Source organism: Phyllopteryx taeniolatus, chromosome 12 (genome assembly GCF_024500385.1).
Source record: "Phyllopteryx taeniolatus isolate TA_2022b chromosome 12, UOR_Ptae_1.2, whole genome shotgun sequence".
Taxonomy (NCBI): domain Eukaryota; kingdom Metazoa; phylum Chordata; class Actinopteri; order Syngnathiformes; family Syngnathidae; genus Phyllopteryx; species Phyllopteryx taeniolatus.
The window spans coordinates 353,705-372,080 of record NC_084513.1 but is presented as its reverse complement, the minus strand read 5'-3'; the positions used below and the strand labels follow the sequence as shown (position 1 = coordinate 372,080).

General features: G+C 41.6%; 1 protein-coding gene across 3 annotated transcripts in view; it reads left to right on the top strand.

Moving 5' to 3' along the window:
* The window catches only part of parp4 (poly (ADP-ribose) polymerase family, member 4), an 82,670-nt gene extending 64,602 nt beyond the window's left edge, over nucleotides 1-18,068 (top strand). For all 3 annotated transcript variants that reach the window (XM_061791529.1, XM_061791530.1, XM_061791528.1), the window contains exons 33-36: nucleotides 555-660; nucleotides 833-935; nucleotides 13,397-13,526; nucleotides 16,996-18,068. In XM_061791529.1, coding sequence (XP_061647513.1) covers nucleotides 555-660; nucleotides 833-935; nucleotides 13,397-13,526; nucleotides 16,996-17,206 — 550 coding nt within the window. In that variant the 3' untranslated portion in view covers nucleotides 17,207-18,068. The remainder of the gene's footprint in view (nucleotides 1-554; nucleotides 661-832; nucleotides 936-13,396; nucleotides 13,527-16,995) is intronic.
* The last annotated feature ends 308 nt before the right edge of the window (nucleotides 18,069-18,376 follow it).

The following is an 18,376-nucleotide window of genomic DNA, read 5'->3' as shown; positions in this document are numbered from 1 at the left end:
GATATTAACTATGTTAGACAAGTAGTAAACCCCTTTCATGCATAGTGGTCACTACAGTGGACACCTATCGAAAAGCTGTTTTTCTTCTAAACACATGAGTCTGGATATTATAGTTGCGCATCAGTGAGCCCAAGTGTGTCATCCCATCCCACTGGTCTGCTGTTGTAAGTGGAAGAAAAAAATGTCTTCAAAAGATGTCTCACAGATTGCCAAAACTGCAGCACACTGATGATTCGATCTGTCCATCCGTCAATGACTTGACACGTGACCATCCACTGATGTGCAACATTGATACACAGACTCATGCATATACTGTAGTAGAAAACAGGTTTATAATAGGTATCTACTTAGTGTCTATTAAGCAGCTTTGACATCAAGACTATAGCATATAAAAGTAAACAGCTTTTCAACAGCTGTCAAGTATAATGAGGTTGAACATTTTTTTTAATGCATTTATGAAATATGTTAAAAATGTAAGCACAATAATTAAACATCAGTGTTGGTATTGTGGGTATGTTAATCACAAAATATACTAATCTCATCATGTATTGCAGGCCCACGTATGGCAGCACAACGTCTTGCAGGGCCGAGTCAGCAGGCGGTGTCGATTACATAATGCATAAATTGAAATGGTCAAAAATCTTCCCAATGCAGACTTCAGTAAGTCAAAAAATGACTTATGAAATGCATCTATGATTAACTTTGTAACCATTTTGCTGCACACTTATCGGCCATCTCATTTGGTACACATGCACAGTGGCTTGAGATATTTCGCAGCACCAAAATGTTTTAAGCCACACACCCTCTGCAACAGCTTATATTTGTGTTGCAGGACGGCTACTGGGAGTTGACCACAGAACTGGGAAAATGCGTCAACTTTGACCTCGATGTCTTTGCCAACGTGTTCCTCGAAAGTAAAGGCATCCGCTCTCTCGGTGAGATCCAATTCCTCCCATGCGCATCACTGAATAACATGATACAATATTATCGCAGTATTTTGCCAATAGCGTACGTCTACCACAACGTCAACGTCTGCAGCATGCAACGATTACGCAGTAATCGATGTACACTGTGTTTCACCACGTACCATTATGCTTATATCCATTATTAAGCATACTGTTTTTGTTCCTTTACCTAAATTATGGGGATTTTGAGTGAATATATGTATATATTTTTTTACAAAAAATAAAATGAGTTTCGAACTTCTTTTTATCACGTCCATCACAAATGCTAATAGTTTTGTGATTGGATGATTGAGGATATGGAGGCAGAACTTCCGCCTGGAACAGATTTCCACCTTACGCCACAGAGCAGACAACTAGTTTTCAGCCTTGCATCAAAGTGTTATGCACAGAGTCAGTGTTTGTCCAGCAGAACGAGTAGAAGCACAGCATACTATAAATCCTTCCGTATGTCCACACCAAGACCGTTCGCAAACTGAAATTAATACGTAACTAGAGTGAGGCTGTCACGATCTTTTTGGAATCGATTATCCAATAGAAATCATTCCAAAAATAATAATAATAATTTTTTTTTTACTGCTAAGAGGCATTTTATTCTCATTTATGAGGGCTGGACTTCTATCCTTAAAACTACATTAGTTGGTACTGAGTTTATGGTACAAACTCTGTACAAAATTTTAGACAACAAAATCAGCCTTTGCTAAACAGTTACCATTCATGATTAGCATTAGTGCACTCGCGATTAACATTTTACGTAAAAAACAAAACAAACAAAAACTACCATTCAGTACACTCATACATCATGTTACATGTACATTACACATCTAATAGTGTCCTAAAAATCACTAACAGTCCTTTGTCATTTTTTGCAACGTTGTTCACTGGCCCAACAGTACGTCCATTTGCAACAAATGTACCTGCGGGAAACATGGACAATGGCCAAATGGTTCCGGGCGACTCAAATATGCTTTTATTAATATTTTTTATTTCCTCATTTTTTTGCATCAACCAATTTATGTGGTCGACTTGGACCTTTTTTTCCCCATAGCCCTTAACTTGAGGTAATTTTTCTACGAAACTCTTGGATGTAACCCGGATTGTTTGTAAACTGGGTCGTTTGTAACCCGAGGTTGACTGTATTAGCTTTTATAATCAGTATTTTATTGTTCAAAACCAACATGATGACAATATTTTTTTTTCTATATTACTACAAAACTGTGTTCCAAATGGCTATGCAGCACAGTAAAAAAAAAAAAAGTAAAGTACTCATAAAAAAATGCATGTATTTCTGTCATTAAATACACATAATAAAAAAAAAATACAAATGCTGTTTTGACCAAAATAAACATCTTAACCGATCAAGTGACATTTGAATATAAGAGCCCCTTATCACCTTAATGATTCTCTCATCCTTTGAACTTGTAAGTCCATGGATTCTCTGCCTGTATCTTATGTTTGCCTGCCAGAGATGCTGTTTGAACACACTGTATACTACTGTTTACCCTCATAAATCTTCCTTTTAAGAATGCTTCAGGTTCTCAATAGGGTTGCAGTCAGGAATGATGATGGCCACACGATCAGTTTATCTCTCTTTGCCCATTGCAGCGAAAGCTTTAATGGTATTTTTTGCAGTGTTGGATGGTCTTATTAATGTATTATTTTACTGAGGAAGGAACAGTTCTTTTTATACCATGGCAGGAAATGGTCATAAAATCCCTGTAGTTTGCAGGTCATTTTGACATCTTCAGGCACCCTAAAGGGACCTACCTATATGCCACCCCTCGGGGTGGGTAAAAATATCGATTTAGTAATGCGTTTAAATTTTTCTTCCCACAATTCAATATCGATTCTGCAAATCTGCTGAATCGATTCACCTCATAACCACTGTGAGGCTCTTTGCATGTGGGTCGCGTTGTATGAATGGAAGTCAAACAACAAAGGGTACTCAAGCCAACATTGGCTGCAGCAGCGTGAAGTGACCAACTTCTACTTTAAATATGATGTTTAAGGGTCATTTTGGATTCACCTTTAAATCCGGAGCACAGAAATGGACAAGACACTACAACCACAATATGTAATTCCAACATTTAAACACACCAGAAGTCACCCTCCGGGAACTGTACATTGAGTAAAGACAGCCATTTTGGAGTCACTGAAGTCGACAGAAAGAGTGACTCACCCCTACGTACGTAACTGTCACTTCTCATTTAATTTCTAATGAGTGGGAATTTGTGTCAAATGTTCTGCAGACAAGAGCCCCCCACACAGAATCCACACAAGGAGGGAGCAATATAGCCAACTTGTTGACAGACGCAGTAAATGAATGGGGTTTGACGAAGAAAGTATCGGTACCGGCTTGTCTCACAAATACCCTGCAAATAATAATAGTAAACCTAATAAGTAAAGAAATGTTGTCTGTCTACATGCATTTTACTTTTTCAATACAGAGCTGTCATCACGTTTTAACTTTTGTACTCCATATGAACAAATAAGTTATTATTGTGCATTTGTATTACCATTTCTAAGAGGAAATAAATAATCTAAGTTTTAATGCACTTTACCTTTTTAGTGTTTATACACAACTGCCATATGTTTTACTTTTGTATTCCATATACAGTATACAAATTCTGGAAGTTATGTGGGAAAAAAAATAAATAAAAAAAATTGCAGATATTTTATTGATTAAAAAATGTGACGTGACATAGGACTAATATAAATATTAAAAAATTATCAAAAATAAATATTTAAAAATTATCAAAATTTACTCTTAATTAATTGTGTTTTTACTTCGTACTAGGCCTATCATGATAAATTACTGTATCAAATTATTGTTCAGGCGGACTGGTTAGAGCGTCTGCCTCACAGTTCAATCCCCGGCCCCGCCTGTGTGGAGTTTGCATGTTCTCCCCGTGCCTGCGTGGGTTTTCTCCGGGCACTCCGGTTTCCTCCCACATCCCAAAAACATGCGTGGTAGGTTCATTGAAGACTCTAAATTGCCCGTAGGTGTGAATGTGGGTGCCAGTGGTTGTTTGTTTAAATGTGCCCTGCGATTGGCTAGCAACCAGTTCAGGGTGTACCCCGCCTCTCGCCTGATAGCTGGGATAGGCTCCAGCACGCTTTTGAGGATAAGCGGTTCAGAAGATGGATGGATGGAAATTATTGTTCAATAAATAAATTGGGCACGATAGTTTTTCCGGACTCGATAAATTGTCATTGATGTGGTGAGTCAGCGTGCGGCTCACACAGTGAGCAGACAAAGTTGGACGGCTGTGTCATTAGCTGCTAGTGGGCTCTTCCGGTGTTGGCTTGGTCCAATACTCCAGAGCCTTGCTCCATGTGCAGCAAGTAGATTCACACAACAGAGACACTTACGGGAAAATTAATGGTTTGTTGTGTTTGCTAGCCCGCGAGCCAACGAGCTAGCCTGCGAGCTAAAAAGCTTGTGAAATATGGAGCTAAACAGCTCTCTCCACCACAGCGATGTTGTTTAAAACATTTGCGCTTCGCTCCAAGTTGTTGTGTGTGTTAGTCCCCATTAACACAAACACGGGAACGTTAACCTCAGTGGCACACGTTCAGCCTGTAGTTGAGACAGCGAACATCACCGTATATTTGAATTACAGGTGAAGGGCTTGTCGTCTTCAGCAGACCAACCACACAGTAGCTGGGTTTACATGGAGACTTTTTTTGTCATTCCGATTGTCAATTGTTTACATTTGATGTGATCTATTACGGTCGGGTGTATACACGTGCACTACATTCAATCGGAACAGCCGTGTGACATGCACACTTCATTGTGAACATCACATCACTTATCAAGATGGTGGTCCGTCGTCTATTCAGCACAGTAGTTGTGATTGCTTTTGTACATTTAGTTAAAAACAACGCTTGACAAAAGCAACTTAGGAGTAGTTAAAAACAAGATCTCCGTCGCATGCGAGCTCCGTCGGGAGCCCCCATGTTTACGCCGTGTGTAAACGATGTCGTCACCGCGCATTTATGTGGCGAAAATTTACTTCTGTTCGGTTAGGCAAAAGGAATATTCCACCCGTTACACTGAAATATGGATTTGGCCTGTTTATTTCGATTGAGGTGTTTATTTGGAGCATTTTCATTCAGTTTGGGTTGCTAAACCGATTATAATCGGAATAGAAGGCTCCATATAAACCAGGCTCGTCTTGCATGTCTTTACTTTTTATTGCAGACCCAGGGCCCGGATCCATATCACAGCGTACAGAAAAACAATATAATAGAGAAACAAGAAAGTAAATTATAACAAGAACAACAACTATATTAATAACCACAATATTGATTTAAAAGCAACAATAAATAAATAAAATGAATAATAAAAAATAATAGGCGTGCGTCTTGTTTTCCATGATTTAAGAGTTCACAACAACATTATTGTTTATTGTCATAGCTTTTAGGGAAATATATCGATTGTCTTAAAAGAATTATCATGACACGCCTACTTCTTACTGAATCGATATCGGAACATTTAAATCAATATCAAATTGAATTGCAACCCTAAAGAATTGATATCGTATCACAACCTAAGGAATCAAAGTCGAATCGAATCGTGAGGTTCTTAACAATGCCCAGCCCTAGTCACCCCCCATTATTCCAGCCTGAATGATCACTCCGTCATCATCTTCATGCTGATGTTGCAGCAAAATCGTATTGTTTATTTTCTTTTTACGTGTAGTAATTGATCTCCGGAGAGCGTTAAAAAAAGTTATTTACTCAAACATTTCAAAATTATACATTTTCGAGCTCCAATTGCAGTTGCAATGAAATCATGATTTTTGATCATGGTTATCATACCCTAAACTGTACTATACCTTATTCAAATGCATGACAAACACCAAAGTATATTCCCATCAAATCACAGTGTATTGCTTTTTACCCGAATACTGCCACTGGTGTGACTTTCCTAATAAGAGCGTCCAGAAGATTACCAAACATTACAGCAGAATGAAATAAACTTCCCACAGCTGAATAATATAGACTAGAAATACCTCTCTATTCCTAAGTGCCCCATCAGAGAGGGGTTTCAGCGTTGGGGTGACATTGTAACATTTAACAGGGCATGCCTAAGGCATTATAATGGAGACAGGTTTATTTTCCTTGCCAAAAAAATGAAACTGGGCAACCTACCTGGCATCTACCTGGATTGCAATATACTGTTTGCGGGATTCTGTTTCCATTTTGAGGGATAAAGGTCATTTTGGTTGGAAGCAGAATCTTTTATTCACATTATGTTCAGTGGGGGTTCTCCCCGTACCTGGGTGGGTTTTCTCTGGGCACTCTGGTTTCCTCCCACATCCCAAAAACATGCATGGTAGGTTGATTGAAGACTCTGAATTGCCCGTAGGTGTGAATGTGAGTGCGAATGGTTGTTTGTTTCTATGTACCCTGCGATTGGCTGGTGACCGGTTCAGGGTGTACCCCGCCTCCTGCCCGAAGATTGCTGGGATAAACTCCAGCAGCCGACGACCCTAGTGAGCATAAGCGGAAAAGAAAATGGATGGATGGATGGATGTTCAGTGAGTTTTGTTGTTACATATTAATCCGAAAGGGAATCTTTTTGTTAATTTATTGATGTTAAACTGCCACACATTTTTAACAAAAATTATTAAAATGATTTAAGGGTCATGTATAAAGGGCCACTTTCTTCAAGTTTTTAATAATGTCATTGTCATTTGTTTTTGCTTTTTAGTGAAGGGGGAGATAAACATTTAAAATCAGATTTTTGAGGGAAAAAAAATCTAAGCAATTTTTTTTTTGGTTTGCTTTGACATTCAAGCAAAAATTTGAGAGAGGACCACTATTTGGTGGCAGTGAATTCAATTCACTTGATAACAAGGAGCAGTTTGGCAGATAGTGAACAATTCTTCAAAAAAAGAAGCTTCCAGCTGTTTATTACCACTCACAGTTAAAGTTTACTGTCAAAATATAACAATGAGAATTAAATGTATTCAAAACAACCACATAGTTTTGCTTTAGTAATGTCAGTTTTGCTGAAAGACCTTGTAAAGCAAAAATAAGTATTTCTTATAAATTTGACACATCACAGAGAAGAGTGTTGTTAACAAGCTTGCAAAATTTTAATAAATAAAGAAAACAGCAAGTCTATACAATGTGAATTGAAAATCATGAAAAATTAATCTGTTGTCTTTACTCTCAAATGCTGTCTGTCAATCAAATACCACAACTGTGGACAGTAGTCTATAAACGGCCAATGAAAACGATGGTACCTTACTTTTGTTGCACCAAGTACCAATACCAGTATCGAACCGAGGTATTTTGATGTTAAAAAAAAAAAAGCGCAGAACCAGTTTTTAAAAGTACCGGTATTTAAAAAAATAAAAAAAAAAAACATACACGACAGCGCTCCAGTTGTGTCTTAAAGGCCAGTAAACAAAAGGCTGATGGTCAGCTAATGACTGTCGTCTGCCGACAAGTTTGAAAAGTGCCTTTATGAAGAGGGAGGGTTCTGTGTGTGTGCGTGCTGGCAGGAGGAGCAAATGGCAAGCTGCCGAGCTGCTGCAGTGCAGACTCCCCTTCCTCAAAGAGAAACAACATGCAAGAAGCATCATTTGGTACTATTCATTACTACTCGCTCTTCGCGGTACTCATAGATCTCTTAGCACATGTTATCATTAGCATGCGTTAGAACGTATTAGCAGAACAATCTGGAAATCAGGGAGTTGGAGAAGAATTAAAAAAACACGCAAATGCAAAAGGATTTGCCACTTAACTCATTCAGTGCCAGCCCTCCCAGTCAACATGGATATTTGACTTCTAAAGCAGTCAGTGGCACTGAATGTTTTCATATCCAAGTGGGGGAAAAAGGTCCACTGTTTGAGTGTCGTGGCTACATATGCAATGAACAACAGCCACTGAGTGGGTCAAATGCATTGTTTACATTGGAAGAAATCAAATAGTCAAATACAAGAATACTGCATACCAAAAGCTTATATATGTAGGTAAAGTATATATAAATGTAAATAGATTCATTTAGTCCTGGGTAAAAAATAGACCACCCTTGTTTCTTTAGTTTCTTGTTCATTTTTAATGCCTGGAAACACTGAAGGTAAATTTGTCTGCACAAATATAACGATGACAAGATGACATATTTAATAATACAATTAAGCTTATGGTCCCACCGGGAGGAGACCCCGGGGATGACGCAGGACACGCTGGAGTGAGTATGTCTCCCACCTGGCCTTGGAACACCTCGGGATCCCCCCGGGAGAGCCGGATGAAGTGGCTGGGGAGATGTAAGTCTGGGCGTCCCTGCTAAAGCTACTGCCCCCGCGACCCGACCTCGGGTAAGCGGAAGAAAATGGATGGATGGGATTAAGTTTATGTATTCTTCAGGTAATATAGCTTTAGTGGTACCAGGCATTAAAATTAATAAGAAATTAAAGAAACATGGGGAGGCATTTTTTTCATGATTGTATATATTATACATATACTGTGTACAGATATTTTTATATACAAACACACACGTTTGTTATATAATATATATACAGGGCGGCAGGGTGGGCGACTCGTTAGAGCGTCAGCCTCACAGTTCTGAGGACCCGGGTTCAATCCCCGGCCCCGCCTGTGTGGAGTTTGCATGTTCTCTCCGTGCCTGCGTGGGTTTTCTCCGGGCACTCCGGTTTCCTCCCACATCCCAAAAACATGCATTAATTGGAGACACTAAATTGCCCGTAGGTGTGAATGTAAGTGCGAATGGTTGTTTGTTTCTATGTGCCCTGCGACTGGCTGGCAACCAGTTCAGGGTGTACCCCGCCTCCTGCCCGATGACAGCTGGGATAGGGTCCAGCACGCCCACGACCCTAGTGAGGAGAAGCGGCTCAGAAAATGGATGGATGGATAAAAGTATTTGAAGTTAGTTTTACTGATCTTTTAGATTTTTGCCGTGGTATTGTTTCAGTAGCGAGGTATTTTGTGCAGGTACAGTATTGAAGTCAGAATTCTGGTATCATGGCACCACAATAGCTTACACTTTGTAAAATTATGTTACGAGGCTCTCCTTCACCAACAACTATAATAATAAATACAATTTATGTAGCGCTTTTCTGAATACTCTGTGACGCTTTACAGTATACAGTAATTCCCCCTTCGTTGTGGCGGTTACATTCCTGACCACCCCTGGAATAAGTGAAATCCGGATTATAGAAATACCTTATTTAAAGGTCCCATATTTTGGCTATTTAGACCTCTTTTGAGTGACTCTCTAACATGGATTTAGTATAAAAGTGTCAATTTCATTTAAAAAAAAACACCTTGGTTTTGTCATACGAGTGTCCATAAAAGAAAAAAAGAACCATGGCATGGCGGATGGTAAAGAGTCGAAAGTGGAGCCGGATAACCAATGCATGGCAAAGAGCCGTCTACCTGAGCCTTTGGGATGGAATTTGATGAGAGCTAGCTATCTTGGCACTAAAAGCGGATAGCGGTCCCAGCCAGCAAGCGCTTACTGGGCCACTTTTTACAAATGGAGACAAGGGGCATCCCTCCACCGAGTATTCGGTAAAATGTCATTTCTGGTCTGTCATTTCTGCCACTTCATTTTCAGTGCGCCACTAAGTGGGCCAGCGCAGGAATGTCGCCGGGTGACAGGAAATATAAAAGATCAAATACTGAAAAATACAGGTCTTAGAGGAGCTGATAGGCTTAATCAGCATTGTGTCATCTCTTCTAGTGGCTTGGGTGAAAATGACTTTTTTAAACAAAAATAGTTACATACTCTAGCTTGAAATATGATTATAAATCTGTCTATTATCGATTATTATCCAATCCGTTTCTTAGGTTTGGGCTTTCACCGTGTTGAAAGGCAAGTCAAAACTTGGAGGACCCAAGTGCATGGAAGCAGGGAGGCCAAGCAGCAGTGCAGGAATTACAAAAAGAATGATTTATTTACAAAAACAGGCAACCACGGCTCGTGGAAAAAAAGCTAAAGGTTCTAAAACCAATAATAAAAGTTAATAAATAAACACTTGAGTGAACCCAAAACAGGAAACAAGACATTACGAGTGACGTGATGTGCAGAAACAACAAACAACATTACACAATGAACCAACAAGCACTGAAAGAAACCAGGGAACTACAAACAAATTGACGAAACAATGAGGAACACCTGGACAAAAGACAAGTGGCTGGAGGGAGCTGATTGGTTGACACAAGGTAGAGGGTTGACGACAACAGGTGGACACAATAACCAAATGAGCACACAAGACATTACGAGTGACGTGATGTGCAGAAACAACAAACGACATTACACAATGAACCAACAAGCACTGAAAGAAACCAGGGAACTATTAAACAAATTGACGAAACAATGAGGAACACCTGGACAAAAGACAAGTGGCTGGAGGGAGCTGATTGGTTGACACAAGGTAGAGGGTTGACGACAACAGGTGGACACAATAACCAAATGAGCACACAAGACATGAACAACACGGGACACAGGAAAACATCCATCCATCAAGGCCAGTCTGGTGGCCGTCCAGGCATGCGGTGCTTGGCTGGGCTATTCAGGAGGTCGTCCAGGACGCCAAGCATGAGGGTTTTTCATGGGTGGTTCAGGCAGATAGCCATGATGCCGGACCCAAAGGCAATTTAGGGGCCAGGCAAGAGGGCCAGGGGGCGGCCACTAGGCGAGCGCCGCCGGAGCAAGGTCGGGTGGCGGCCACACAGTGTGCACCGCTGGAGCCTGCAGCTGCAGAGGAGCAGGAACAGGAGCCTGCTGCGGCTGCTAATGAGCAAGAACAGGAGACTGCTGCTGCTGCCGAGGAGCAGGAATGGGAGCCTGCTGCGGCTGCCGGTGAGCAGGAACGCAAGCCCGCTGCGGAACGAGGTGACTTGGGGGCAGGTTTGGACGGACGTGACTTGGTCAGAGGTGTGGAACAAGGTGTGGAAACGGCTGACAAATTATGTGGCTTAGAAATGGGCAGAAAAAAGGGCCAGCGGAATTTGACCTTTACTTGTGCGCCTCCATTGGCCACCACGCAGAGGTCCCGGATAGATGGCCAAATGGGTGCCCAAGTAAAGGTCGGAAGGAAAGGACTTGGGTGTGTACTCAAGGTAATTATTTGCATGATGACGGATACCCAAGTGAGTACACGTGGCCATAAAAGAAAAAAGAAAAGATTGGCAGAGTGCAGTCTTCCACAGATGTGAAAATGTTCGCAGGGAAAACCGTCAGGTAACTGAACCCAAGGAACTGCACGGATGACCAGAAGAAAGTAGAGTGGGATCAACCACCGCATGGCGGATGGTAAAGAGTCGAAAGTGGAGCCGGATAACCAATGCATGGCAAAGAGTCGTCTACCTGAGCCTTTGGGATGGAATTTGATGAGAGCTAGCTATCTTGGCTATCACCGGCTATCTTGCCGAGCTATCTTGGTTCCTCTTTGTGATTGCAGGATCAGAAAAGGGAAAACGTGACAAAAATTGACTGGGACGAGAAAAATGACTAGTGGAAGAACCGTAAAAATTAAAATCGGAGTCAGCATCGGTGTCACAAAGAAGCTTAACTAATTCTTCATAATTGGATAAATCTGAAACAAAAAAATAAGTGAAGGGGAATTGTTAGGGCTTGGTGAATAACTAGGACAAGTGGGGGACACTGGTGAAAAGGACAGAGAAGAGAGAACGATAGGGCTTACTAGAGGAGGGTAGGTTTGGTCGGCAGGCTGAGGGCGCTGTGAGGCAGACTGGCGGCGTGCAAGGCGACGCCGTGCTCTTCCTGCTGGGTCCTTTTGTGGTTGGTTGATTCTGTCAAGTTCAGGCTTTCACAGTGTTGGAAGACAAGTCAAAACTTGGAGGACCCAAGTGCAGGGAGGCAAGGCAGGAGTGCAGGAATTACAACCAACCAACCAACCAAGGCACGTGGAAAAATCTAACTAAAAAAAGTCCCAAAACCAATAATCAAAGTAACAAAGAAACCCAAAACACGAAACAAGACATTACTCGTGACAAGACTTACAGAAATGACAAACGACATTTGACAATAACCAAATGAGCACACAAGACATGACGAACATGGGACACAGGAAAACATGGAACAAAACTAGATAGAATATAAACTAAAACACATACCATGACACCGTTCCACTTTTTTATGTTGAGAATACCCTTATCACGGGAAATCTCGTCCACATTTAGCCTGCCACCTTGCTTACATTTGGTACTGAAGCTCTGTGTGGCTCAGCCGATAATAACAATTGTAAAATTATAAAAAGAGGCAACTGAAAGCAGCAGATGAAAGGATGGACATACGAAAGTTTTTCAAGAAAGTAAGTCCTCATCACTGCTCAGCTAACAGCAGAAAGTCCCATACTAATTAGCTATTTAGTGTGCTAATGCAAATTAGTCTGAAATGCATTGAGTTCTGGTTGATTTTTGTGTTGTTGTTTTTTGTTGTGTTTGTGAAATTTGGGCTTGTGCGAACCTCCCTTATTCACTGAAAAACTCACTGTTTCGCATTTTGTGGCACCAAAAAAACTGCCAAGCGAGTTGAGGAGCTTCGTTGAGACAAAGGTTATGGTTTGCACCCCTCTTGTGACATCTATAGGTAATTGAAAAAAGTTTTCGGGAGGCGTCAATTACTCACAAATATTCCCTCCCCTGCGAATAGCAGCGAAACACTGTAGTATCCATCCATCCATCCATCCATTTTCTGAGCCGCTTCTCCTCACTAGGGTCGCGGGCGTGCTGGAGCCCATCCCAGCTATCATCGGGCAGGAGGCGGGAGTACACCCTGAACTGGTTGCCAGCCAATCGCAGGGCACATACAAACAAACAACATTCGCACTCACATTCACACCTACGGGCAATTTAGGGTCCCCAATTAATGCATGTTTTTGGGATGTGGGAGGAAACCGGAGTGCCCGGAGAAAACCCACGCAGGCACGGGGAGAACATGCAAACTCCACACAGGCTGGACCGGGAATTGAACCCTGCTCCTCAGAACTGTGAGGCTGACGCTCTAACCAGTCGCCCACCGTGCCGCCCACACTGTAGTATCAAAGTCACAATTTTGGTAATGTGATAACATAGATGTTAAACATGTAACACAGATGGAACCGGAAATGGAACTTGTAGGAAAGAGTCTGGCTGCAAAGAATGATATGAGCAATACATTTAATTAAATGTACATTGCATACATAAATAATAAAAAAAAAAAAAAATGTTACAAAGCAGATGCTATTGAGCTCAATAGCCTTCATATTTTCTGCAGAATTCAGCAGAATTCATAGTCACAAAAAATATTTTTGGATTGGTGGTTTCCATGCAGTTGTTGATGTTGTATTGATACTGTGCCGTGCGACTGATATATTTATATTTTATTCCTGGTAGTGACCTCATGCTTCTGCTATTTTTTATTTTTATTTTTTGCTTGTGGCGCGGCACAGGCGTAAAAGCCCGTGCCAACATTCTGAGGCTCCTGGCAACTCTTCTGGTCCTGCAACTGATGCGGTTGGAGAAGCTTCCAGAAGGTGCACTGCTGCGCACGCTCTTCTGTCTGGAGGACACTCCTGTCAGGTGAGGCTCACACAGTGATCATCACAAATAGAAGGATCAGAATTCCCATTGTAGTGTTTCCCTAGTTCAATCAACAGGTGAGATGTTTTCAGACGAGTGCCTCACTTCATTTGCAGATTGGTACAATCAGACACAGTCAAAACTAAGGGTACGTTTGGAGATTCACTCCAAGCTATCTCTCTGGACTCCGGAACGTTCAGAAACTCAGACCTTGGTTGGAGTGTGCCGTTCGGTTATGCAGAGCGCCACACTCTGGGAGTACCGGAGCGCATTATCGCCGCTTTGACTGAGGAGACAGAGCGCCCGGAGCGGCAGGCAGATATTTGCAGGCAGGACTGACACAACCTATATGGCCGATGCACTGATGTATCCCTGCCAATGGCCAACACACTCATTCATAAATTTATAGAAACTACCACGTTCTGCCTCTCTGAATACTGCACTCTCAGAGTGCAGTGAGAGCATCAGACTGAATTTCCGAATGCAGCCTAAGTGTAAATGAACACAGCATCAGTTCCAAGATCAGGACAAAATACAGTGAAGTAGGGCTGCAAGATTATGGCCAAAATAATAATCACATTTATTTTTGATCAATACTGTAATTGCGATTATTCCTCATGTTAGGGAAAAATCTTTATTTTTTTTATTGCACTACTTTTCAACAAACAGTATGAAACAATTTTCAGTGCAAAATGAATCTTTAAATAAGAATAAATGATAGATAATAAAAACTACATGCACCAAAAAAATTCTACTTTACCAAGGGCTAACTGAATAAATATGGTATTACAAAGTGCAATCATGAATTGCAACTTAACGGAAGCAATGGATGCATAGAAGGCAAGAACATTAGTCTGAAAGCACCGACTTTTCATTTGAAAATCCCCATAAATATAGTGAATTGTCAAGGACGGGTACGTCTCCGTTGCTCTGCTTGATTGGTCAGTTGTGTATGGTCATAAACTGCAAAAAACTTGACAGTTGTGATTTCCCTCTCTATTTGCTCCCGGCGTTTTTTCATTGCGGTCAGGCCAGCCGAAACGTTGAAGTCAAGGAAGCCGCTACAACGATTGTCTTGACATGCCCCCTCACTGCCAACGTGCTGAAAGGGCCAACTTCAAATAAAAGCTTCATATATTACTGCATTGGACATTGTAGCGTATATGAGTTAAATAAAAATGTAATTAATTTCAGAGAAAAGAATACACTGGAAGCGACGCCTGCGTTACATCCGGTTTAGCGTAATTTAAAATTACAGCGTTATAAATCAAGCTATCTTATCTCGTAAAGGGGGCACCACGTCACTTTTTATCTGTATAAAATTTAGGGGAAATGATGAGAAACCTTTTTTTCCTCAGTCTCCTTTTGAAGGTTTCTATATGAATTAGATAAAAGTTCTAGACAGCCAAAGGTTTTTTTCTCGAACCCAAACACAACAATGCAGGTAGTGAATTTTTAGAGAAAATTTAATGAGCTCTAACATGGGGAATCTACAAAAGGGAAATAATGCAGGAAAACGAAACAAAACAAAGGACAGACGAACATTGGCAAAGGAGACTGACTTGTGATGTGAGGTTGGAATGACCGGGTAGTGACAAATGCATATAGTTGGGGATTCCTGTTCTCGTTAATTTCAACCCAAATATGCACTAATCTGTACTTTTAGTCGACCGCAAGTTGGACTTCCGTGTGTTGACCAATTCAGGCAGGTGGCTCCACCTTCCGGGGTTGGCAAGAGCGCTCACGAGTGATGGTTTGAAGAAAAAGGACGGAAAGAAGAAAAGACGCACTTCAGGTGCAGGATGGCTGGTGCGCTGGCAGTGGCATTTAGGGCTTTCATTTTGAAGTTGGCGCCAGAGTGCGGTGCCGGCCCTTCATGTAACCTTAACCATACGTTTGCCCCCTGGTGGCTGGCTGACTAGGTTGCGGGCGCTGCTGCAAATTAAGCACTTTTCATATTCAGCTGTCTCCGCATTTTAAAGTGGCACGAAACAGACCCAAAAATACGACACACCACAGAGAAGAGTAATATTAACAAGCTTGCCAAATTTAAATGAATAATAATTTTAAAAAATCGCTAAGTATATAAAATCAGGCTTCAAAACTTGAATAATAAGGGCCACCTCTCAGACACTGTGGGTGTGTCGAATGGGACGACGTCACTTTGTCCTTATATAGGGGGGAGGGAACTCGCGCTAGAAAGTATACGTCCCAGCCCCGTGTCGTCATAGGGCTGTTTTTTAGCCCTGCCCATTAAATCAGGAAAATTCAAACGGTGAAAAAGATGCTTAACCAATATCTGAACAATTCAGCACTATATTGTTGTCTTTGCATATGTTTTCAGCACCTATCTTTAGACATATTTAATGTATTTAGAAACAAAACAGATATCTGCTTAGTGCCACTTTAAATGTAAAACAATCGCAGACGATCAGGAGGATTTAATTATGCCAGCCAAAATCGCAATCACGATTAAATTTGATTAATTCTGCAGCCCTACAGTGAGGCATACCTCTTTTTGTAAACACAATGAGAATTACCTCGTTCTTGCCAAGGGAGGTTATCTAAAATTTGAGACTTCAGCTGTTTCTTCTTTCTGAAGCTTTGGTTTGTATGTCTTAAAATTCAGGACTTTCTGTATGTCTGTCCATTTTTTTCCTGACTCTCTTCTTTCCAAATTCTCAGCGAGAACTAATTTCTTTGGACCACTAAGCCCAATTCTATGTGACTTAAAAGAGTAGCTCTATTTTCGTAGACAGTGTTTCCGTGGCGAGGTGCAAATGGCGACGGAATCTGATTTTCAGGCAAGTGCAAGGCTCGCTGTGCATGTTCACCAATTTGGCAAACCAGTCTGCACCGAGCTGGGCATTCCGGCACAGCGAGGGTGTTACTTCTGAGATGCACCTGGCGAAGAGACAATTTGGTGACAGAAAGTCGGTCTAAATATACGCCTGCTCATACCACGTCTATATACTGGCGCAAGATATAGACTGCTGGTTAAATGCGATTTTGATTAATTTTGGGCACAAGCAGACAGATACTGAGTTGCGCGGACATTTTTAAGTCACCGGGGGTTATCACCAGCTTGTTCTCAATACCAGCTCATATTGTCTGTTGCCATATGAGCCAAGAGCGGTGACATTGCTCCACTCACGCACAGATCGCTGCGATTACGCATCATCGTCTTCCGCACAGAGATGTCTCAGTTGAGACTCTCATTGCGCCACATTTAAAGGGAATGAGACGATCCGCTTTGATTGCCAGTGAATGAAGTCCACTTTAAACGCAACCACAGATCTGCCAGGCTACTCGCCAGAATTTTACCAACACACGTCTAACCCGCCCCTGGCATACTTGGCCACCCTGCATGCCGGATTTACACAGGTCACAAAATTATGGCCATTTATGTCATATAAAAGCTGTGTGACATGGATGTCATTTACATGTTTTGTTGTTTGATTCAAACCAGACTGGCCCACTGGCAGAACGTGAAGAAGGCGGTGTACTGGGTTCGCTGGGCCGACCGCCAGTACCCGTGCATCTGCAGCCGCCTGGAGTTCGGTTTCACGTGGGAGTCGGCCACCCGCCAACTCCTGGGCTATGACGCCCTCCCTGCCTTCTCGCCTCTTGCCAGCCTGGAGCTGAGGAGCAACATACTTGCTTCTGTGGTCGTTGGCTGATTATTACACACTTACGTACACTGATTGAAATCAAAAGTATTGGGGAACAATTTGAAAAAAAAATTCTGTTGACTTAGATTTTTATGCTGATTAAAACTAAAATTGGCATGCTGATTCCAAAATTGCAGTCAGTTTTTTTCGAGCACATCAAGTTTTTTCTCCACAGTTTACCCTCCAGATAAACAAAATTCCACAGATTAGCTATAGTAAGGCTTGCCAGCTGATTACGATTGGACTCATCTACAGCTACTGTACGTGGCAACTTGTTTGTGCAGTCACAATTGAGACAGTGCGGTGAGAGGTCAATAGGTCAGTACTATCAATATCCGAAAACAGAAAGCTAGCATAGTAGGAATTAAGAGGATTTGTGCTGTCTTTTCTCTTAACCTTCTAACCATGGGCATACCATTGTAAGTTCTATTTCGTTTCATGCTGTTTTTTATTTTTTTAGTTTTTAAAGCTCGTAACTATTCCATTTTAGTGTTTTATTTACATAGGTATATATTTCCTTTGTTCCACTTTGTTCAAAAACCTGACATGATAGAGAAAAACTGAGATCAGTTTTGGATTCTGCACCCAAAAATGTATTTAAAACAGCTGTCAGACCTAACGCAACAAAAAATTGTGTTGCCCAGTGTTCGCGCCTGTTCTTATGCCAAATATGACCAGGTTTTTGATATAATTACAATGTCAAAGTTGCCCCCGGAATGGGCGCGTCCTGTTTTGACCAATCAAAAGAAAAGGATATGTCCCAAAATACTAAAACACGGTGTTTAGCCCACTGGAAGTCAGTTCACTTTCCATGCATGGATTGTGTGCTCAGGATTTGTCTGCCTTGAATAAATCGACTGTGATCTGCCAAGCTTGGACTCCAGAATCTGTTTTTTTTTTCATGTTTGACTATTCTTAAAATACTTTGCAAATTTTTCCATTGAAGACCGTAGCCAGACTTGAACGCTAGGACAACTTTGCCCACCTCGGCTCAGGTCCACAGACAACTTTTGGAGTGTGGGGCACTGAGGACAGACAGGGGAGCTTCACTGCAGCTAGTTCACCAAGGGGTGACTCCGCAGTCTGTCGTCTGCCTTATTGGAAAACACAACACTATCCCAGCTAACTTTTTGGGCGAGAGGCTACAACAACCGCAAAACACAAAAACCCCAAGAATAG